General features: G+C 40.0%; 2 protein-coding genes across 22 annotated transcripts in view; both read right to left on the bottom strand.

The window, feature by feature from the left end:
• The window catches only part of LOC128695680 (synaptotagmin binding cytoplasmic RNA interacting protein), a 1,077,764-nt gene that overhangs the window by 383,669 nt on the left and 670,394 nt on the right, over positions 1–23,701 (bottom strand). The window lies entirely within an intron of this gene.
• Positions 1,434–19,759, bottom strand: LOC138853880 (piggyBac transposable element-derived protein 4-like). The gene is made up of 2 exons (XM_070093433.1): positions 11,271–19,759; positions 1,434–11,226 (listed from the first exon to the last, which is right to left on the bottom strand). The coding sequence occupies exon 2, from the start codon at positions 5,557–5,559 to the stop codon at positions 3,670–3,672; it is 1,890 nt and encodes a 629-aa protein (XP_069949534.1). The 5' UTR covers positions 5,560–11,226; positions 11,271–19,759; the 3' UTR covers positions 1,434–3,669.

Genomic DNA, 23,701 nt, shown 5'->3' with positions numbered 1-23,701 from the left:
CTTGAACTTCCAGCAGGTATGCGTGAGCGTGTTTGATAGGAGTGAATGGAGACAAATGGTTTTTAATACTTGACGTGCTGTTGGAGTGTGAGCAAAGTAACATTTATGAAGGGGTTCAGGGAAACCGGCAGGCCGGACTTGAGTCCTGGAGATGGAAAGTACAGTGCCTGCACTCTGAAGGAGGGGTGTTAATGTTGCAGTTTAAAAACTGTAGTGTAAAGCACCCTTCTGGCAAGACAGTGATGGAGTGAATGATGGTGAAAGTTTTTCTTTTTCGGGCCACCCTGCCTTGGTGGGAATCGGCCAGTGTGATAATAAAAAAAAAAAAAAAATTAATAATAATAATAATAATAATAATAATAATACGACAGAATTGAAGGGAATGGTACAAAGATACAAGGGTTGAAGCAGTGGTGGAGGAAGTGGTTGACGCATCGTCAGTTAGTGTGCCTTTGTTTATGCTGGAGTGAGCATTAGTCTCCACACTTCCAAACATTTCACAAAAATTCATTGTGTTTGGTGCTTGTAGATTGAGTGTGACTGGAGTGGTAGAGGCAGCGGTTGAGGCAGTGGCTGAGGCAGTGGCTGAGGCAGTGGTAGAGGCAGTGGTTGAGGCAGCAATTGAGGCAGTGGTATTTAGTAAGATATATGTTATTAATAATAATACATAATTATTAACATGTATTATTATTATTATTATTATTATTATTAACATGTTATTAAAAACCACTCCCTCAACCACTGCCTCTACCACTGCCTCTACCACTGCCTCTACCACTCCCTCAACCACTGCCTCTACCACTGCCTCAACCACTGCCTCTACCACTGCCTCTACCACTGCCTCTACCACTCCCTCAACCACTCCCTCAACCACTCCCTCAACCACTGCCTCTACCACTGCCTCTACCACTGCCTCTACCACTGCCTCTACCACTCCCTCAACCACTGCCTCAACCACTGCCTCTACCACTGCCTCTACCACTGTCTCTACCACTGCCTCAACCACTGCCTCAACCACTACCTCTACCACTGCCTCTACCACTGCCTCTACCACTGCCTCTACCACTGCCTCAACCACTGCCTCAACCACTGCCTCAACCACTGCCTCTACCACTGCCTCTACCACTGCCTCTACCACTGCCTCTACCACTGCCTCAACCACTCCCTCAACCACTGCCTCTACCACTGCCTCTACCACTGCCTCTACCACTGCCTCTACCACTGCCTCTACCACTGCCTCTACCACTGCCTCTACCACTGCCTCTACCACTGCCTCTACCACTCCAGTCGCACTCAATCTACAAGCACCAAACACAATGAATTATTGTGAAATGTTTGGAAGAGCACTGCTTCAACCCTCGTATTTTTGTACTATTTCCTTCTTCAATTCTATCGTATTAATAATAATAATAATACAATAGAACTGAAGAAGGAAGTTGTACAAAAATACGAGGGTTGAAGCAGTGGTGGAGGAAGTGGTTGAGGCATCATCAGTCAGTGTGGCTTTGCTTATGCTGGAGTGAGCATTAGGCTCCATGCTCTTCCAAACATTTCACAATAATTCATTGTGTTTGGTGCTTGTAGATTGAGTGCCACTGCCACATAATTAACAATGGGCCCAAAGAAACTTGCTAGTGCCAGCCCTTTGGTAAAGAAATTGAGAAACAGGATAGAATTGAAGAAAGAAACTGTACCAAAAATACGAACAGTATGCCGCAGTAGTTGTGGCAGTGGTTGAGGTACTGGGGGAGGCAGTGGTTGAGGCAGTGGTATTTAATAACATATATGTTATTAAACCATAACATGTATGTATTTATTACAATATTTTGCGATATTTTCATGTATTTTATGACTGTTCATGGTTCAACAAGTTAAGAAAGGAGTACTGTATTATATTTCCCTACAATATATTGGGGCACCAAACATTCGCGATTCTTCAACATTCACAAGGCTCTTGATCCCTAACCCTTGCGAATGTTGAGGGAAACCTGTAATAATAATACACCATGGGGCCTTTAAAAGTCGTATATTAAGTTTTCATTAATCCATCTATGATATTTTTTCAAAATTATATAAGAAACATGTTACATAACATATAAACATAATACACACATCCACAGTAGAACAAACTGACTTAAACATAAGATGTGGTAGCCGAGTGGCGTGTCAGAGTGACAGAGAGAATTACATTCTCTCTATTCCAATACCAGAGAAAATGTGTACACAATAGTATTACTGTAGGGTAAGTGTAGAAAATTATTCCATTCATATGCCTTCACTCAGAGTATCATTCCCTCTAAAAATGGTGTTGCATGAGAATGGGAGTGTTGCTCTTATTTATTCTACTGCACCAACATGAACTTATATACACAACTGTATTGTGGTAAGAACTTCACAAACATATGCGAAATGAAACATGAATGAATCAAAATTGGACAGGTATTAATACGTGTTCATGTTTGTTTACATTCTTGGAATGTTGTTTACAACGGCATCTAAGGGTAGTTGTTAGAAATGATTAAACTCAGTGAACAAGGTATGTTGATGGTAATAATAATAAATGCTCTGGGGCACATTAAATTTAAGTTGTATATTTCATATAGGTGTGGTAGCTGGTGAGGGAGGTACCACACCTAACTTTCTACATTAAATACTCGCCTATCACCCTACATGAAGACTACACATATTTTAAGGTAAGTAATGAGTATACTGTATGTGTATTTTATCGCTGTGGGGTAATTTAAATGGCATATATTACATGTAGGTGTGGTATCCAGGCGAGCTACCATACCTGCCAACTGACTTCCTACAGTAAATACTACTCACCTCTCACCCTACTTTAAGATTACGCACATTTTAATGCTTTCAGGGTCCTTGCCGTAGTTCTATGGCTTTGAAGCCAGGGTCTAGACCGCTGAACTACATCAAAATTCTAGCGGCCTCAAATTTAGCGTAAGAAGGCTGGTAGGCTTACATCTAAGAGAATGGGTCTGTATGGTCAGTGTGCATAGTAAAAAAAAAAAAGTGGGCACCCGCATGACATTGTGGGAACACCGTCTCAGTATGCTTTGTTCATCATGCCTGGCGGCAAGGAAGCACTCACTCCCTGGCGAATTCTGACTCTCCTCTTCACAAGTTATAGGTCTAACACTGATGGAAGTGGATCTGAAGAGGAATTCTATGGTTTTTAACCCTTTGACTGTCACAGGCCCCTTTCTGAAACTGTCATTCTATGTCGCTAAATATTCGAAAAAAAAAAATATTTTTTTCTTATGAAAATGTTAGGAATATTTTTCTGAGTGTTTTAAGCCTAAAAAAATTTTTTTGCCATCAGTACTTACCGAGATATAGAGCCGCAAAGTTTGCAGAAAGTGACGTGCATACGGCAACTGCCGCCCACCCGGTATTCTTTTATTTACTCTAATTCAAAGGTTTCTTGCATTTTTCAATATTTTTCTTTTCCAAGTAACTTATGCGGCCTGTGAGACCAATGTAAGGTGCATTGTTCAAATATACACTCATTGTTTACAACACAATAACAGAACAAACTTTATCACTATTAGTTTGTGTATACACTTTGTTTACACAAATAAACAATACAAAACAATGTTTATTACTATTGTTCCATAATATATATATATATATATATGTACAGTCACAGTCACGTTCCTAGAACTGCTGCAGCTTGTGGAACTCTTTGAAACATGGGTATATGCAGAGGGGTACTTGACACTCCTCACACATAAAACGAGTGTCTCTGCGTGTTTGTGGGCGTTTTGTGGTATGTGTACATACATAACACCTCTTCTGAGCATTTTTCTTGGCAGTAGTAGGAGGCAGTTGTATGGGGTAGTGATCACCAGGCCTGAAACGAGATGACGTGTGTTGGTAATTTCGTGGGCGCTGGTCTATTGCAGGTGTTGCTCCTTGGTACTTTGTGATTATTTGTCTGATGACTGACAAACAAAATTCACCATATTTTGGTGTTTTGTTGGTCTTCAACTTGTATATGTTATAAGCATTTAGCATAGAGATATCAACAAGATGGAAAGAAAGTTTTATATACCACTTATAACTCTTGAGTACACAGTCTGCAAACCCAATCTGCATTTCACATTTGTCCACTAAGCGCATATTGAGGTTGTAGTCCATGACAGCTGCAGGTTTTAGAATGGGTTCATTGGTGTCTCTGTTGTGCCTGCCACTGTGTGCCATTTCGTTTCGGTGAACTGATGTCAACAATGTGACATCACGTTTGTCATGCCACCGAAATGCCATGATGTCATTGGCAGCAAAGGCTTGCACCTCACCTCTGCAAGTGCCAGCGTCGAACCTTGGCATATGTTTACGATTACCACGCACTGTGCCACACACGTCTGTCAAGTTCACTCGCAAGAAATCACTGAGTAAGAGGCTTGTGTACCAGTTATCAGTAAATAACATATGCCCCTTACCAAGATATGGTTCCATCATTGTTCGAACCACATCACCACCAGAGATACCCAATAACTTCATGGTATCTCTCAAAGTGTTACTGCCAGTGTACACAATGATATCCAAAACTAGACCACTTCTGCAATCACACAGTACAAACAGCTTTATACCAAAGCATTTCCTCTTGCTTGGTATATATTGCTTGAATGAGAGTCTTCCTTTGAATAAAATCAAGGACTCATCAATAACAAGCTTCCTGAAGGGATAAAAACACATGCAGCACTTTTGTTTCAGGTACATAAACACATTTCTGATCTTATATAACCTGTCGGTTCTGTCAGGCCTGGTTTTGTCTGAAAAGTTTAACATACGTAACAGTATCAGGAAACGATTGACACCTATAATGTCATTAAAACCTGGAGTTGAAATCAGGCGTTCTGTTGCCCAGTATGTGGTGACAGTGTGCTTATACACATGTGGCATAAGCATTATTGTGGCAAAAAACAGGTACATCTCTGCCACAGTTGTCTCCTTCCACTTGTGTAGCCGTGATTTTGGTGAGAGAATTGTATTTGCCATGGTGTAATCATAGTATGTGTTTGTTTCCCTGACAATGATGTCCATCAGGGGTTCATCGAAGAATAACTCAAAGCAGTCCAGTTCACTAGCATTGTTCCCAAGTGGACATGATGGTTTTATTCCACTTTGTGTTTCATCAAAGTCATGGGGACTGGGAACAAACTCGTCACCGTCCTGCCAATCCCAGATGCGGTCTGCTGGTGGGTTCTGGATATTGTACTGTGGTTGTGGTTGTGCAGGTTGTGGGAGTGTGGGGTCGGGTGAGACTGGTTGTTGTGCAGAGTCAACAGCGTGGGTAGTAGCGTGGCCCGCTGATGGTGCCACATGGGCCGTGCCACCCTCACTATCACCACCACTGCCTGCTCCCTCACTCACATCATTCATACCCATCGTAACAATATCGTCATCTTCACTATCAGGTCGTGGTGTAGGGCCACGGGATGTGCTCCCAGAGTTTCTCCTTCCCCTTGGAACAACATATGAAACACTACCAGACCGCATGCTACGTCGTACATACTGCCGCTTCAATGGGGAATATAAGAACATAAGAACATAAGAAAGGAGGAACACTGCAGGAGGCCTGTTGGCCCATACTAGGCAGGTCCTTTACAATTCATCCCAGTAACAAAAAAAACATTTGCCCAACCCAATTTTCAATGCCACCCAAGAAATAAGCTCTGATGTGAAAGTCCCACTCAAATCCAACCCCTCCCACTCATGTACTTATCCAACCTAAATTTGAAATTACCCAAAGTCCCAGCCTCAATAACCCAACTAGGTAGACTGTTCCACTCATTAACTACCCTATTTCCAAACCAATACTTTCCTATGTCCTTTCTAAATCTAAACTTATCTAATTTAAATCCATTACTGCGGGTTCTCTCTTGGAGAGACATCCTCAAGACCTTATTAATATCCCCTTTATTAATACCTATCTTCCACTTAAACACTTCGACCAGGTCTCCCCTCATTCTTCGTCTAACAAGTGAATGTAACTTAAGAGTCTTCAATCTTTCTTCATAGGGAAGATTTCTAATGCTATGTATTAATTTAGTCATCCTACGCTGAATGTTTTCTAACGAATTTATGTCCATTCTGTAATATGGAGACCAGAACTGAGCTGCATAATCTAGGTGAGGCCTTACTAATGATGTATAAAGCTGCAGTATGACCTCTGGACTTCTGTTGCTTACACTTCTTGATATAAATCCCAGTAATCTATTTGCCTTATTACGTACGCTTAGGCATTGCTGTCTTGGTTTAAGGTTGCTGCTCACCATAACCCTCACTGTCACTAAAACTGCTTTCAATGACCTTGAAATCACTATCACTATCACATTCACTGCTAACATCTTGGTGTTGTACACGACCAAATAGTTTCCTCTTTCGTCCTGGTACAGGCGAACATGAACGTGAACAAGCCGGTCCAGCACCAGAGGTGGAAGGTTGTGGGTCATCTGGGTTTTCATCACTAAATACGTTATCCTGGGCACTTTTTCCGGTAACACTCACTTCAAAACCCTGGAATTCAATGTCACTGACATTTTCATTGCTGTTAGAGCTATCACTTGGGAACAAAAGACCTCCAATTCGCCGAGGAGTGAGGAACTTCTTACCGAGAGGCATGGTGAAAATGGACTAACAAGATGGCGTTCCCACAATGCACCGCTGGGTCCCAGATTTTTTTCACAGGGTGCACACTGACCACTGAGACCCATTCTCTCTCATGTAGGCCTACCAGGCCTTTCCCGCTTGATTTGAAGCCGCTAGAATTTGTGCGTATAAATACGTCAGAAACATTTTCTCGTAAGACATATTTATATGGCGTAAACAGTCAAAGGGTTAACCATATGGTATGATGTTACCATATGGTACAATGGTACTCTGTACCATATGGTCAGTAGGTGGTGGTGGTGCCACATGTGTGCAGCATGCTGCACCATCCCAGACTGGGACTCAAAACCACTGACTCAGCAGTTCCTGGGAAAAGTGCTTTGTCATCCACCAGTGAAAGATGACTGTGGCTGAAATGTGTGTGTTTGTTTTTTTGCAACAATAATGCTTATGCCTCATGTTTAAATTGTACTGGTCCACAGATGAGTAAGACACCAATGAGCATGACACATTCTTTCCAAGACTTTCACAGATTGTAACAGTTCTAGGAACATGTCCAGTGACTGTATACAGTGGACCCTCGACCAACGATATTAATCCATTCCAGAGAGCTTATCTTTAGGTGAATTTATCGTTAGTTGAATTAATTTTCCCCATAAGAAATAATGGAAATCCAATTAATCCGCTCCACACAACCAAAAGTATCAAAAAAAAATTTATTTTTATTTTTTTCCAATGAAATACACATTTCCCAACAAAGAAAACAATGAGACATGCACAATAACTACATAAATAAATGTTAAAATGACACTTACCTTTATTAAAGAGTATTGATGAGTGCTGAGACACTGTTTCTCTTGAACACTCTGAGATTTTCAGAGTGATACACGAGAAAAGGCTTCTGCCATTCCATAAAATATTACCACCTCCACCATTACATACTTGTAAGTTAGATTTTGTACTAAGTTTAAATAAGATTTATTAAATTCAAATAAGATTGTAAAACAGCTAACCACTATTCCATGTTTAGTTTTAAGTATAGTTACTATGTACTATTATCTTATCTAGTTTTAACCCTTTGACTGTTTCGGTTGTATATATCAGTCTTACGAGCCACCATGTATGACTTGTATATACAGTGGTCCCTTGCTTTTCGTAGTTCTCGGGAATCATAGATTTTGGAAATCATAGGGATATTTTCGTATAAACATGGGCTCGCTAATCATAGGTTGACTCGCGAATAGTAGTTCGTCCGGGACGCGTAAGCACAGTGAGAGCTGGGGCAGCCTCCCTACCATAATATTCCACTCATTTTAGTGCTTGCAAGCACTAAATAAGCTACCATTGTGTCGACAAAAGGGATTTTGAAGAGTTTGGGACTGACCCTGATGAGCCTGTCTATTGTTAAAACAATTGTGGCACTGGGGAGTTCCATGGCGTTGGATGTGAGTTTGGAGGATGTGGAAGAATTGGTGGAAGACCACAATGAAGAGCTCACCACTGAGGAGCTGCAAGAGCTTCAGCAGGAACAGCAACAGATCGCAGCTCAAAATCTTGCTGCAGAGGAGGAGGAAGAGAGATGGAAGAAGGTGCCTACTTCAGAAATTAGAGAGATTTTTGCTATGTGGGGTAAGATGGAAAGATTTATGGAGAAACATCACCCTGACAAGATTGTTGCAAGCCATGTTGGCAACATGTACAGTGACAAAGTCTTGGGCCATTTTAGGGAAGTGTTAAAGAGACACCAGAAACAGAGCTCTCTCCACAGTTATTTTGCGAGACAGGACTCCAGTGACTCTCAAGGTGGTCCTAGTGGCATTAAGAAACAGAGAAGAGAAGCAACCCCAGAAAAGCAATTGGTACCTGAGGTGTTGCTGGAGGGGGATTCCCCTTCCAAACTGTAAACAATCCAATCTCTCTCCTCCTCCAGTCTTCCATACACAAAGAAGAATCTCCAAATAAAGGTAAGTGTTATGCTGTTAATGTTTCATTCATCATTTCCCATTGTATTTTTTATGTACTATATCTACATTTCATGTAAAAAATTTTTTTGTTTTAATACTTCTGGGTGTCAGGAACGGATTAATTGCATTTACATTATTTCTTATGGGGTAAATCGATTCACAAATAGTAGATTTCGATAATACAGTAGTAACAACTCCAGGAACGGATTAACTACGAAAAACGAGGGACCACTTTACTCATAAATTCTAGCAGCTTCAAATCAAGGAGGAGAAAGCTGGTACTCCCACATGTGAGAGAATGGGTCTGTGTGGTCAGTGTGCACTACATAAAAAAAAATCCTGCAGCACGCAGTGCATAAAGAAAAAAAAATCCAACCTTTTTTTTTTTTTTTAATTAAAACGCCAAATTTCTGGTCTATTTTCGTATAGTATTTATGATTGTATTCTCGTTTTCTTGGTCTCATTTGATAGAGTGGAAAACATATTATAGAAATAGAGGTGATTTTGATTGGTTTTACTATGAAAAGAACCTTGAAATGGAGCTCAAAGTAGGGAAAATGTTTGATTTTTGCCGATGTTCAAAAGTAAACAAATAATGTCATTGTCCAATAAATGTTCAACTAGCCATTCTAATATGCAGTCATGAATGGGTTGACATTATTTATACAATTATTACAATACTGCAGTAGTCTGCATAAAGGAAAATCTTCTATTTTTTGTCTGAATAAAAATTCAAAATAGAAAGCAAGAGTAATATCAGAGGGGCCTGGAGACATGACTGAAGAACAAAGAAAATGTTATTTTAGAGCCAGGAATGTCTGCATTGTTCATTCTGGACCCTATTTTGAAATTGGCATATTTTTTTAATTTGCTTGAAACTGACCAAATTGCAAATTTCTATGTTATTGGGTAGTTAAAATCGGTAAATGGGCAGTTTCTTGTACTCAATCGATAGAAAAAATGGAGTTCTAAAGAAATAGATATGAGTCTGGTCGACTGGAACAATGGACTTAGCCAAAAATAGGGATCAAATTGGGTGAAATCGCCGATTCATAAATATCGCAGAGGTCACTAACTTTGCAAGAGCGTAATTCCATAAGTTCTCCATCAAATTTCATACTTTTCGTGTCATTACCATCGGGAAAAGATTCTCTATAATTTCATAAGAATTTTTTTTTTTTTGGTGGCACCAGGAGACTCCTCAGGATTTGGGGTTGCGACACTCAAGGGGTTAATTACTTACTATGTACAGTGGTCCCTCAATAATCGTCCATAATCCGTTCCTGGAAGTGGGACTATTATCGAAATGGACGATTTTCGAATCAATTTTCCCCGTAAGAAATAATGTAAATCCGATTAATTCGTTCCAGACACCCAGAAGTATCAACAACAATTTTTTTTTTTACCTAAAAGATAGATTTACATGCACAAAAGAATGAACATTCAGCATGACAGTTACCTTTATTGAAGGCTGTTGTTGATGAATGGAAGACAGGGAGGAGGAGAGAGGGAAGAGAGGTTATTTGGAAGGGGAATCCCCCTCCATAAGGACTCTAGGGCACTAATAAAATGTATAAATGAACGTTGGTAATAGGGGTAGTTGATGAGTGGAACGGTCTGCCTAGTAGGGTGATCGAAGCTAAAACATTGGGTAGTTTCAAATTTAGGTTGGATAAATACACGAGATAGAGGGGTTGGATTTGAGTCGGACTTGCACCTGAGCTTATTGCTTGGGTAGCATTTGTTCTGTTAGTGGGTTGGATTTGTGAAGTACTGGCCTAGTATGGGCCAACAGGCCTATTGCAGTGTTCCTCCTTTCTAATGTTCTAAAAGCTATGGCTTGGGTAGTTTCAAATTTAGGTTGGATAAATACACGAGTGAAAGAGGTTGGATTTGAGTCGGACTTGCACCTGAGTTTATTGCTTGGGTAGCATTTGTTCTGTTAGTGGGTTGGATTTGTGAAGGACCGGCCTAGTATGGGCCAGCAGGCCTGTTCCAGTGTTCCTACTTTCTTAAGTTCTTATTTAACATCACACTTACCAGTAGGGTGATCGAGGCTAGGACCTTGGGTAGCTTCAAGAAGAGATTGGACAAATATACGAGTTGGATGAGCTGAGTTTGATTTGTGTCATTGGGTAAGGGAGTAAATTCTTGGGTAGCTTTGGGTGGAGGTCATTTTGATAAGGACCTGCCTTGTATGGGCCAGTAGACCTGCAGTGTTCTTCCATTGTTATGTTTTTACTGGCTATTTGTTTGTGAGGGAGGGATGGCAAGTTTATTGTTGGAGAATATGACACTAATATCAACTCTATGGCTTATTTATCTATCACAATTCAACTAATATGACATAATAAACAATATTAATAACATAGAAACATGGAATATACTCTAGAATGAATAAAATAAGTCATTATGTATGTCACGAGAGGTGTTGTGTTGTTGTTGGGTATATAAGGGCCACTGAGTGTAAGCCGTCCATAATGGTGGTGAGGCGGCGGTGGTTTCTGTAGCCCTATATAACTCCAACAACATTGGAGGAGTTGGTAGAATCGCTGAATCACTAAAGAAGGAACCCTCTACCACCATCACTACGACCTTCTACCACTATTACAACTGTTACCACCATCACTACTACCTTCTACCACCATCACTACTACCTTCTACCACCATCACTAGTACCTTCTACCACCATCACTACCACCAAAGAAAGCTTCTAGTGCCAGCCCTTTGGTAAAGAATGTGAGAAACACATAATTTATGAAAAAGTTTGTAGAAAAATACAAAGATGGTGGTGGTAGAGTGGAAGCAGTTGTGACAGTGGTTGATGAACATAAGAATATAAGAACATAAGAAAGGAGGATCACTGCAGCAGGCCTGTTGGCCCATGCTCGGCAGGTCCTTTGCAAGTCCCAAATGAGTGGATAGAGTTATCAGAGCTTATTTCTTGGGTAGCATTGAGGACTGGGTTGGGAAAATGTTTCGTTAGTGGGATGAATTGTAAAGGACCTGCCGAGCATGGGCCAACAGGCCTGCTGCAGTGATCCTCCTTTCTTATGTTCATCAACAACTGCTTCCACTCTACCACCACCATCTTTGTATTTTTCTACAACTTTTTCATAAATTATGTATTTCTCACATTCTTTACCAAAGGGCTGGCACTAGAAGCTTTATTTGGAGCCATGGTAGCTTATTTAGCACTTGCAAGCACTAAAATCAATGGAATATTATGAAATATTTCGTAGGAGCATGTGAGGGGACCGTCACTCACTGGTAAACAATGGCACACTGGCTGGAAAGGAAAGGCTGAGGCGGCTCAGAGCGTGAGTACGCGTCCAAGACGAAGGACTATTAGGACTATTAGCGAGTTACCGGACCATTTGCGAGCCAATATTTTGACGAAAAAACAGGACTATTTCCGAAATGGATGACTTTCAGGCCGGACGATTATTGAGGGACCACTGTATTAGGATTAGTTTGCCCGAAATGCCTCAGCATGATAGTGGCTATCTTTGTATTTGGCAAATCAAAATTGTAATTACACATTGTAACCTTTACAGAGAAATAAACTTTATTTATTTATATTTATTTATTTACTTTCCAATCCCCACTAGCATTATAACAAAACATGAGAGTTACAATGTCTTTCATAGGCTTGTGTCCTGGGAGTGCCTTTTCCTCCTGAGTAATGTAGGTCCTGTTTGGCATTTTCTTCCAGAACAGGCTTGTTTCGTCACAACTGAACACTTGTTGGGGCTGGAATTTTTCAGCTTAACCATGCCTGATGACATTGTGATAATAATTTCGAAGAAAATATCATATATGGATTAATGAAAATGTCTATACTAACCTAAAATAAGACATTTAATGTGCCCAAGAGTGAGCCACGAATGTATGAGTGGCCCAGGCGCACGTGTCTGGTACCGACGATTTCCAAGTGGATGTATAAAAAAAAAGGGAAAAAATTTAGCTGAAAAAAAGTGGTCAAAATCCGAATTGTACGATTTCCGCACCGGACGAAAACTGGGGGTCCACTGTACAGTTCTCCATGATGAATTTTAATACTAGCTTAAAATTTGTGTTTAGTGTTCTGTATATATAGTAAATGCAGTATTAACCCTTTCAGGGTCGTCAGGCCCTCTCCTAAACTTGTTCTCAGGGTCGAAAATTTTTCGGAAAAAAAAAAAAAAAAAAAATTCTTATGAAATGATAGAGAATCTTTTCTCTATCATAATGACACCAAAAGTATGAAATTTGATGTGAAACTTCCAGAATTATGCTCTTGCGAAGTTAGCGGTCTCGACAATGTTTATGTATTGAGTGTCACTCCACTGCTGACAGTGCAGCAGTGGAGTGACACTCGTCTTATAGCATACTTCAAGGAGATGCACATATAATCCCATATATCTGAAACATTGCTGGGACCTATAAAACTATGAATATATTTCTAGACAATAGCATGTGGCCAAGGTAGGTGAAAATATTCACCTGTCAGTGTGTTTGTGACTACGTACTATTTCAGTACCTAATATTAGTGTCAGAACAAAGATTGGTTATGAAGTCACAAGAATTACTACAAATTGTAATTATCAAAACACAAGAACTATATAAATTAAAAGAAAAGTGAGAAATAAGGTACTATATTGGCAACACTTCTGCAAGCGGCAGAACTCTATGTTGCCGTCACATGAGCATCCAGTGCCAACTTTGCGGTGTTATATCTTGGTAAGCGCTGACCCTAAATTCTTTCTTTTTTTATCTTATTAAATTTAGAAAAATGCCCTGTTTATTTTAATAAAATTTTTTTTTTTTTAAATACTGTATTCAGAGGGCTGGTTAAGAGAATGTAGATCTAAATTTGGACAGTTAAGGGGTTAAAGTGTGTACAGTATCATTCAAACATCCTTTATTAGTTTACTTGTTTTAACTGTAAAGTAATACCTTTAGAAACTTCCAAACAAGAATATGTGAGCATAAAGGAATGTCATTCAGAACTCTTACTTAACCCTTTGACTGTAATGTAAAGCATCCTTCTGGCAAGACAGTGATGGAGTGAATGATGGTGAAAGTTTTTCTTTTTCGGGCCACCGAAAATTATAAACAATATATTGATAATTATGTTTGTGTGCTTATTGTGTTGTATACAATAAGTGTATATATGTACATTGCACCTTACTTTGGTCTCACAGGCCACATAAGTTATGTGAAAAAATAAAAGCAAAAATAACAAAAAACCTTCAAATACAAGTAAACTAAAGTTTACCGGGTGAGCGGCAGTCGCCGCTGTTTCCATACGCAGCTCATTTTCTGCAAACTTCACGACTCTATATCTCGGCAAGTACTGATGGCAATTTTTTTTTTTTTTTTTTGACTAAAACGCTAAAAAATAATCTTCACATTTTCATAAGAAAAAATAATTTTTTTTTCGAATATTTTGCGACATAGAATGACAGTTTCAGAAAGGGGCCTGCGACAGTCAAAGGGTTAAATCTCCCTTATCAATCACAAAACTACTTTCTGAGAGCAAAGTTAATGTAGCCAAGAAATAAAACAGGTTAAAGTTAAGAAATTTAGAGTCTCTATAATAAAGAGTTCAACCTTGACCTTAATAAAAATGTTTCAGTATGTAAAATCAGGTCCGTGCCATAGTTCTACGGCTTTGAGTTCTGGGTCCAAACCATAGAACTACGGCAAAATTCTAGCAGCCTCAAATTTAGCGCGAGAAGGCTGGTAGGCCTACATCTAAGAGAACAGGTCTGTGTGGTGTGTGTGCACCATAAACAAAAATTCTAGGCGCCTACATGGCATTGTGGGAAGGCCGCCTCAGTAAGCTTTGTTCACCATGCCTCACGGCAAGACAGCACTCCAAGGCGAATTGGGATTTCTCCTCTTCCTAACTGATAGTTGACTCTCATGGAAGTGGAAAAGAAGAGGAATTATATGGTTTTGATTGATTAATAACCAAAAGCAATGACCAAGATATCGAAAATAGTGCAGAAAATCCTGACGATCCTTAACCTTCTACCTCTGGTGTGGGCACATCTTGGTCACATTCATTTGTACCTCGTTGCAAGAGAAAACTAATATTTTTGCATTACTAGGCCTCAGACTTGAGTAATGGTGATGACAGTGATGTGGACTTCGATTTTATTGCTCTTGATGATCATTAGAGTAGTGACAGTGATGAATCATATTCACCAGTGAAGTGTCGGTATATATGCCCCCGCATGCGCTCAGGTAGTGTTCCATATGCAGTGCCAAGGGGACGCAGTACATCCCATGGCCCTACACCAAGAACAGACAGTGAAAGTGAGGATGATGTGGCTACACTTGGCATGGATATACCACAGGCATCAGTAGGTGGTGGTACTGGAGGTCATAGTGGTAGTGCAACAGCCATGCAGGACTCACCAGCCCAGGCTGGGACCCACGCCGCTGACTCACCAGATCCAGTAAAAAATGGAGCGTCATCCACCACCACACCACAACTACAACCACAACCAGCTTATGACATCCAGTATTCACCAGTAAACTGCATCTGGGATTGGCAGTAAAATCCCAATTTTGTTCCCAATCCCCATCAGTTTGAGGACTCTCAAAGTGGAATAATACCAGCTTGTTCCCTTGGAAACACTGCAAATGAACTGGAATTATTTGAATTATTCTTTGACCAGCCCTTGATGGAAATTATTGTCAGGAAAAGTAACAAGTATTTTGAGTACACAACGGCAAATACGATCATATCACCACAGTCAAGACTACACCGATGGCAAGAGGCAACTGTGGCTGAAATGTATTTGCTTTTTGCAACAATAATGCTTATGCCTCATGTCTATAAGCATAATATAAAATCATAATGGTCCACAGATCGGCTAATTTGTACCCCAGCCTTCAGTGAAATCATCCCAGTGAACAGGTTTATCATACTCTTATGTATGTAGGCCTGACAGAAGTGACAGGTTATACATGATTAGAAATGCTTTTATGCATCTGAAACAAAAGTTCAACATGTACTTTTATCCATTCAAGAATCTTGTAATTGACAAGTCTTTGATTTTGTTCAAAGCTAGACTGTCGTTCAAGCAGTACATTCTGAGCAAGAGGAAATGCTTTGGTATAAAATTGTTTGTACTCTGTGACTGTGACAGTGGTATAGTATTGGATATTACTGTATACACGGGAAGTAAAACATTGAAAGATACCAGGATGTTATTGGGTATCTCAGGTAACGTAGTGAGAAACATGATGGCACCTTATCTTGGAAGAGGGCAAATATTATACAATGGAACCTCAAATTTTGAACTTAATCCGTTCCCGGAGCTAGTTCTAAAGTCGAAAAGTTTGAAAGGCAAAGCAATATTTCCCATAAGAAATAATGGAAATACAATTAATCCGTTCCAGAAACCCAAAAATATTCACAAAAAAATACATTTTATAGATAGTATTTCATTATAGTTTTACATACACACAACAGATGTAGTGTACAATTATTAATAAATTTAAATAAACACATAAAATAACATTTTTACTTACCTTTATTGAAGATTGGTGATAGCATCTGGAAGATAGGAAAGAGGAGAGAGGGAGTTGGGGTTAGTGTTTGGAAGGGGAATCCCCCTCCATAAGGACTTTAGGTATCAAAGCCCTTTCTGGGGTTACTTCACTTCTCTGTCTTTTAATGCCACTAGGATCAGCTTGAGAGTCACTGGACCCCTGTCTCACAAAATAACTGTCCACAGTCCTCTGTTTCTGGCACCTCTTTAAGATTTCCCTGAAATGGGACATGGTTCTGTCACTGAACTTGTTGCAAAGATGGCTTGTTTCAGCTTGCTCAGGGTGGTACTTCTCCACAAACATTTGGACATCATTCCACTTGGCGCAAATCTCCTTAAATTTAAATCGGCATGCAACTTCCTTGCCTTTTCACAAATACAGTGGACCCTCGCCTAACGAATGCATCGCATAACGTTAAATCCGGCTAGCGATACATTTTAATGCAAAAATTTTCCCTCGGCTAGCGCTAAAAAACTCGCCCAACGCAATTTGTTCTGTTCGAGACGCATCCACTTGCGGCCTGAGCACGCCTCACTTGTCCCGTGGGTGCCAGTGTTTACAAGCCAGCCACAGCGGTCACATCCAAACATACAATCGGAACATTTCATATTATCACAGCGTTTTTAGTGATTGCACCTGCAAAGTCACCATGGGCCCCAAGAAAGCTTCTAGTGCCAACCCTACAGCAAAAAGGGTGAGAATTACTATGGAAATGAAGAAAGACATCATTGATAAGTATGAAAGTGCAGTGCGTGTCTCCGAGCTGGCCAGGTTGTACACAAAACCCCAATCAACCATCGCTACTATTGTGGCCAAGAAAACGGAAATCAAGGAAGCTGTTCTTGCCAAAGGTGCAACTTTGTTTTCGAAACAGAGATCACAAGTGATAGAAGATGTTGAGAGACAGTTATTGGTGTGCATAAACGAAAAACAGATAGCAGGAGATAGCATCTCTCAAGCGATCATAAGTGAAAAGGCTAGGAAGTTGCATGACGATTTAATTAGAAAAATGTCTGCAACTAGTGGTGATGTGAGTGAATTTAAGGCCAGCAAAGGTTGGTTTGAGAGATTTAAGAATCGTAGTGGCATACATAGTGTGATAAGGCATGGTGAGGCTGCCAGTTCGGACCAAAAAGCAGCTGAAAAGTGTGTGAAGGAATTCAAGGAGTACATAGACAGTGAAGAATTGAAACCTGAACAAGTGTTTAATTGTGACGAATTAGGCCTGTTTTGGAAGAAAATGCCAAGCAGGACCTACATTACTCAGGAGGAAAAGGCACTCCCTGGACATAAGCCTATGAAAGACAGGCTTACTCTGTTGATGTGTGCTAATGCTAGTGGTGATTGCAAAGTGAAGCCTTTATTGGTGTATCACTCTGAAACTCCCAGAGTGTTCAGGAAAAACAATGTCCTCAAGGCTAATTTGTGTGTGATGTGGAGGGCAAACAATAAGGCATGGGTCACTAGAGACCTTTTCTATAACTGGTTATACCATGCATTTGCCCCCACTGTGAAAAATTACCTCCTGGAAAATAAATTGGACCTTAAGTCCCTCCTGGTATTAGACAATGCTCTTGGTCATCCTTCAGATGTGGCAGAGCGACTTTCTGGGGCTATGAGCTTCATTAAGGTCAAGTTTTTGCCTCCTGATACCACTCCTCTCCTGCAGCCCATGGACCAGCAGGTCATTGAAAACTTCAAAAAAACTCTACACTAAAGCTATGTTTGAAAGGTGCTTTGTAGTGACCACAGAAACTCAATCGACTCTATGAGAGTTTTGGAGAGATCACTTTAGCATCCTCGATTGTGTAAACATTATAGGTAAGGTTTGGGAGGAAGTGACTAAGAGGACCTTGAACTCTGCTTGGAAGAAACTGTGGCCAGAATGTGTAGACAAAAGAGATTTTGAAGGATTTGAGGCTAACCCTCTTGAGAAGCCTATGCCAGTTGTGGAATCAATTGTGGCATTGGGGAAGTCCTTGGGGTTGGAGGTTAGTGGGGAGGATGTGGAAGAGTTGGTGGAGGAGGACAATGATGAAGAAACCACTGATGAGCTGCAAGATCATCTTCAACAGCAAGAGGCCACACCTGAGGAAACTGCTCTAGAGGAGGGTATAGCGAAATTGAGGAAGTTGCCTACTTCAAAGGTTAAGGGAATGTGTGCAATGTGGCTTAAAGTGCAAACCTTTTTTGATGAAAATCACCCTCACACAGCTATTGCAAGCCATGCTGGTGACTATTACACTGACAATGTTGTGAAACACTTTAGGAATGTCATAAAGGAACGGGAGGTACAGGCCTCTATGGACAGATATGTTGTGCGACAGAGGTCCAGTGACTCTCAAGCAGGTCCTATTGGCATTAAAAGAAGGGACGTAACCCCGGAAAAGGACTTGACATCTCAATTCCTAATGGAAGGGGATTCCCCTTCTAAACATTAACACCATCCACGCTCTCCCCTCCTCCCATCCCATCAATCATCACCAGATCTTCAATAAGGTAAGTGTCATGTAATTGTACATGTCTTCTTCAGTTTGTGTGTATTAAAATTAATATTTCATGTGGTAAAATTTTTTTTTCATACTTTGGGGTGTCAGGAATGGATTAATTAATTTCCATTATTTCTTATGGGGAAAATTAATTCGGCTAACGATAATTTCGCCTAACGTTGAGCTCTCAGGAACGGATTAATATCGTTAGGCGAGGGTCCACTGTAATCGTCTCTGAAACACTATCACCTGCCATCTCTTTATCCTTGATCCACACCAACAACTTCTCAACCTGATCGATTGTCTGTGGGTTTTTTTTTGGTTAGCATATCAACACCTTTCGCAACATCAGCTTCCTTGATTTGTTCTTTCTTTGCCAGGATAGAAGCAATGGTCGACTTCCTGTCCCGTACATCCTGGCAAGCTCAACAAGTCGCACATCACTCTCATACTTCTGTATTATTTCCTTCTTCACATCTATGGTGTTTCTTACTTTCTTTACCAAAGGGGTACCACTAGCAAGTTTCTTTGGGCTCATGGTAGCTTATTTCACAGTCCAACAAGCACTAAACACAATGAATTAATTGTAAAATATTTGAGTGAGACCACAGGCTAGTGTTCACCCAAGCATCAAGAAAGCCAGACTGGCTCATGGCGCCTGCACAGGAACGCAGACAGAGCGGGCTGGCGGAGAGGTCTGGTACCCGGCAGTTCGAAAGAAGGGGCGAGTTCGATAAAAGGGACAAAGTTGGTTCGAAAAAAGTGGTTGAAAAATGAAGAGTTTGAAAAGCGATGCATTCAAAATTTGAGGTTCCACTGTATACTGATAACTGGTACACAAGCCCTTTACTCAGTGATTTCTTGCAAGTGAACATGACAGATGTATGTGGCACAGTGCATTCTAATAGTAAATATATGCCCAGGTTCAACGCAGGCGCTCGTGCTGGCGAGGTGCAGGTGTTTACTGCCATTGACATCATGGCATTACGGTGGCATGACAGACGAGATGTCACAGTGTTGACAACCATTCATCCAAACAAAATGCAAGACAGTGGCAAAGTTGATAGAGTGATTAATGAACATATTCAAAAACCTGTAAGAGTGACTGATTATACACAAAACATGCATTTCGTTAACTTTCGTGTGGTTGTTGTGTTCAGTACAGTGAGTGTGTATATATATATATATATATATATATATATATATATATATATATATATAATATATCATATATATATATAATATATATATATAATATATAATATAATATATTTATATATAATATATATATTATATATATAATATATATATGAATTTAATATATATATATATATATATATAATATAAATATGTATACATAATATATATATAAATTATATATATATATAATATATAATATAATATAATATATATATATATATATATATATATATATATATATATATATATATATATATATATATATATATATATATATATATATATATAATATAATATATATATATATAATATATATATAGTGTATCAGTCTGTAGTGGAAGGAAGGCGGGGTAGGGGTCGGCCTAGGAAGGGTTGGAGGGAGGGGGTAAAGGAGGTTTTGTGTGCGAGGGGCTTGGACTTCCAGCAGGCATGCGTGAGCGTGTTTGATAGGAGTGAATGGAGACAAATGGTTTTTAATACTTGACGTGCTGTTGGAGTGTGAGCAAAGTAACATTTATGTTTTTCTTTTTCGGGCCACCCTGCCTTGGTGGGAATCGGCCGGTGTGATAATAAAAAAAAAAAAAAATATATATATAATATATATATAATATATATATATATATATATATATATATATATATATATATATATATATAGTATATATATATATATATATATACAGTGGACCCCCGGATAGCGACCTTAATCCGTGCAAGAGGGCTGGTTGTTATGCGAAATGTTCGGTATGCGAATGAATTTTCCCCATAAGAAATAATGGAAATCAAATTAATCCGTGCAAGACACCCAAAAGTATGAAAAAAAAAAATTTTACCACATGAAATATACATTTTCCTACACACAAAGAGAAGGATACATGCACAATAGTAGAGTAGTACATGCACAATATATATTGTGCATGTACTACTCTACTAAATGAAGAATAAATGACACTTACCTTTATTGAAGATGCAGCAATGACTGATGAGACACTGTGTCCTGGGAGTGCCTTTTCCTCCTGAGTACTGTAGGTCCTTTTTGGCATTTTCTTCCAGAACAGGCCTTATCACACTGTGTATGCCACTACGATTCTTAAATCTCTCAAACCAACCTTTGCTGGCTTTAAATTCACCAATATGAGCACTAGTTCCAGGCATTTTTCCCTGTTCACCTGGGTGTTAGTCGACTGGTGTGGGTTGCATCCTGGGAGACAAGATTAAGGACCCCAATGGAAATAAGTTAGACAGTCTTCGATGACACTGACTTTTTTGGGTTATCCTGGGTGGCAAATCCTCTGGGGTTAATTGTTTCTTGGTATTCTCAATAAGCCACACCAACAACGGTGGTACAGCAGCAGCAGCAGCTGACGGTGGTACAGCAGCAACAGACGATGCTACAGCAGCAACAGACGATGCTACAGCAGCAGCAGACGATGCTACAGCAGCAACAGACGATGCTACAGCAGCAGCAGACGATGCTACAGCAGCAACAGACGATGCTACAGCAGCAGCAGACGATGCTACAGCAGCAGCAGACGATGCTACAGCAGCAGCAGACGATGCTACAGCAGCAACAGACGATGCTACAGCAGCAGCAGACGATGCTACAGCAGCAGCAGACGATGCTACAGCAGCAGCAGACGATGCTACAGCAGCAGCAGACGATGCTACAGCAGCAGCAGACGGTACTACAGCAGCAGCAGCAGCTGACAGTGCAGCAGCAGCTGACAGTGGTACAGCAGCAGCAGCAGCTGTACCACCAATAGTAGCGATGGTTGATTGGGGTTTATTATACAACCTGGCCAGCTCAGAGACACGCACTCCACTTTCATAATTATCAATGATCTTTTTCTTCATCTCTATAGTAATTCTCACCCTTATTGCTGTAGGGTTGGCACCAGAAGCTTTCTTGGGGCCCATGGTCACTTATTTTCCAGAAAAAATCACCAAAAACACTGTAATAATACGAAATGTTCCGATTGTATGCTTGGATGTTACCGCGGAGGCTGGCTGGTAAACAATGCCACCGGCGGAACATGTGAGCGTGGCTCAGGCCGCACATTGGACGCGTCTCAGACGAAGGGTGGTGAGCGGGTTTTTGGGCGGTATGCGAGGCTAAATTTTTGCGATCAAAGCGATCGGTAAGCGGATTGTACGGTATGCGATGCGTACGGTATGTGGGGGTCCACTGTATATATATATATACATTATATACAGTATTGGTCTCACAGGCCACAAATTTTACTAGAAAAAGAAAAAAATTAGAAAAGAAAAAAGTATCAAAAACGTAAAATATAGAAATGTGATTTTGCGAAGTCGCTGATGTTGCTGCCACCCAGTCATTTTGGGTCAACTTCACGCCTCAGAATTTTTTTTTTGTTGTTTATTACCTTCACAAAAATATCTTCAATTCTGCAAGAATTTTTTTTTTTTTTTTTTTTTTTTTTCAAAATTTATTGGACACTGGGGCACCCACTGAAATTTTGCCTCTGGACCCTGAAAGAGTTAAACTACTCAATAAAGTGATCAGAATTCGGTAATTTGGCCAATTTCACACAATTTTCAACAGATGCCAATTTCAAAATAGTGTCCACAATAAACAATTCAGACATTCCTGGCACTGAAATAACATTTTCTCTGTTCATTAGTCATGTCTCCAGGCCCCTCTTATATTACGCTTGCTTTTTATTCTGAATTTTTATTCACACAAAAAGTAAGACCATTTACTGTTATGCAGACTACTGCATATTAGACCAGCCAGCTGGACACGTACTGGATGCGTGATGCGATCTGTTTACTCTTGAACACTGGCAAAAATTGAACATTTCTGCTACTACCAAAAACACAGTTGCACTTGCACTGCATGCTGCAGGATTTTTTTTAAATAGTGCACACTTACCACACAGACACATTTTCTTATATCTTGGCCCAAATTTACTGGTCACAGTTTATCTGACTGAGCTGAGCTCATGGCATCATACCACAGAACTGACAGTGGCTTCAAAGCCATGATACAATGGGACCGACAATGAAAGGGTTAATATTGTTAGCCAATTTGACTTATACAAGAAGGTTCATCTCTGCTGCTTCCAAAGTGAAGAGCTGAAATTTACTGCTCAACATCTTCACTTACACATAGCCTAAACTACTTCATCAGAACCTGAACTAGTTCTGATTTTTATCTTTCCTTCATTCTTTTCCTTTTACACATCTGTTTCTTTGAATCTCTGTTAGCAAAGAAACCGAGTAATTTTTCCTTCCATTTCTTTATGTCATAAACTGTGGAAGAGCCAGTGCTGTATAATTCACACAAGCTTTTCAAAGACATTGCTGTCGAGTTTTTTTTCAAAAGTTCAACATTATCTTTCATGGACAATGTACGGTGTTCGTGCTTTACACAACGAGAAGCATTTCCTCTATTCATTAGAACCATGGTTGGGTTACAGTGAGCAGGTTATAACAATAAATGGAGAAAAAGAAATTGGAAAGGCTAGCCTGTGTTTACAACACCAACAGTTGTTTGTGCAGCAAGTACAGTAGGTTGGTGAGGTGACCTGGGAAATTTGAAATTACACTAGCCGAAATTAGTGCTGGATCAGTGATGGAACAGGATTAATGACTGTTGGATCAGTGATGGCCGAACTGTACTGTGTCATAAGCTCAGCTCACTCAGAAAAGCTGTCAGAGCTAAATTCTGGCCTAGATATGAGAGGATGGGTGTGTGTGCACAGCATAAAAAAAATTTTTTTTGCTCCATGTGAAGCATGATGAGAAAAGCAAAGCTCTGACCTTTAACCCTTTCGGGGTTTCAGCCGTACTAGTACAGCTTACGCGCCAGTGTTTTTGACGTACTAGTATGCATAAATTCTAGCGC

The sequence above is a fragment of the Cherax quadricarinatus genome, chromosome 42 (assembly GCF_038502225.1).
Source record: "Cherax quadricarinatus isolate ZL_2023a chromosome 42, ASM3850222v1, whole genome shotgun sequence".
Lineage (NCBI taxonomy): Eukaryota > Metazoa > Arthropoda > Malacostraca > Decapoda > Parastacidae > Cherax > Cherax quadricarinatus.
This window is presented reverse-complemented; position numbering and strand designations above follow the sequence as displayed.

Excerpts from the sequence above, each read along its gene's own strand:
- LOC138853880 (XM_070093433.1), bottom strand. The coding sequence starts at position 5,559 with ATGTTCTTATATTCCCCATTGAAGCGGCAGTATGTACGACGTAGCATG.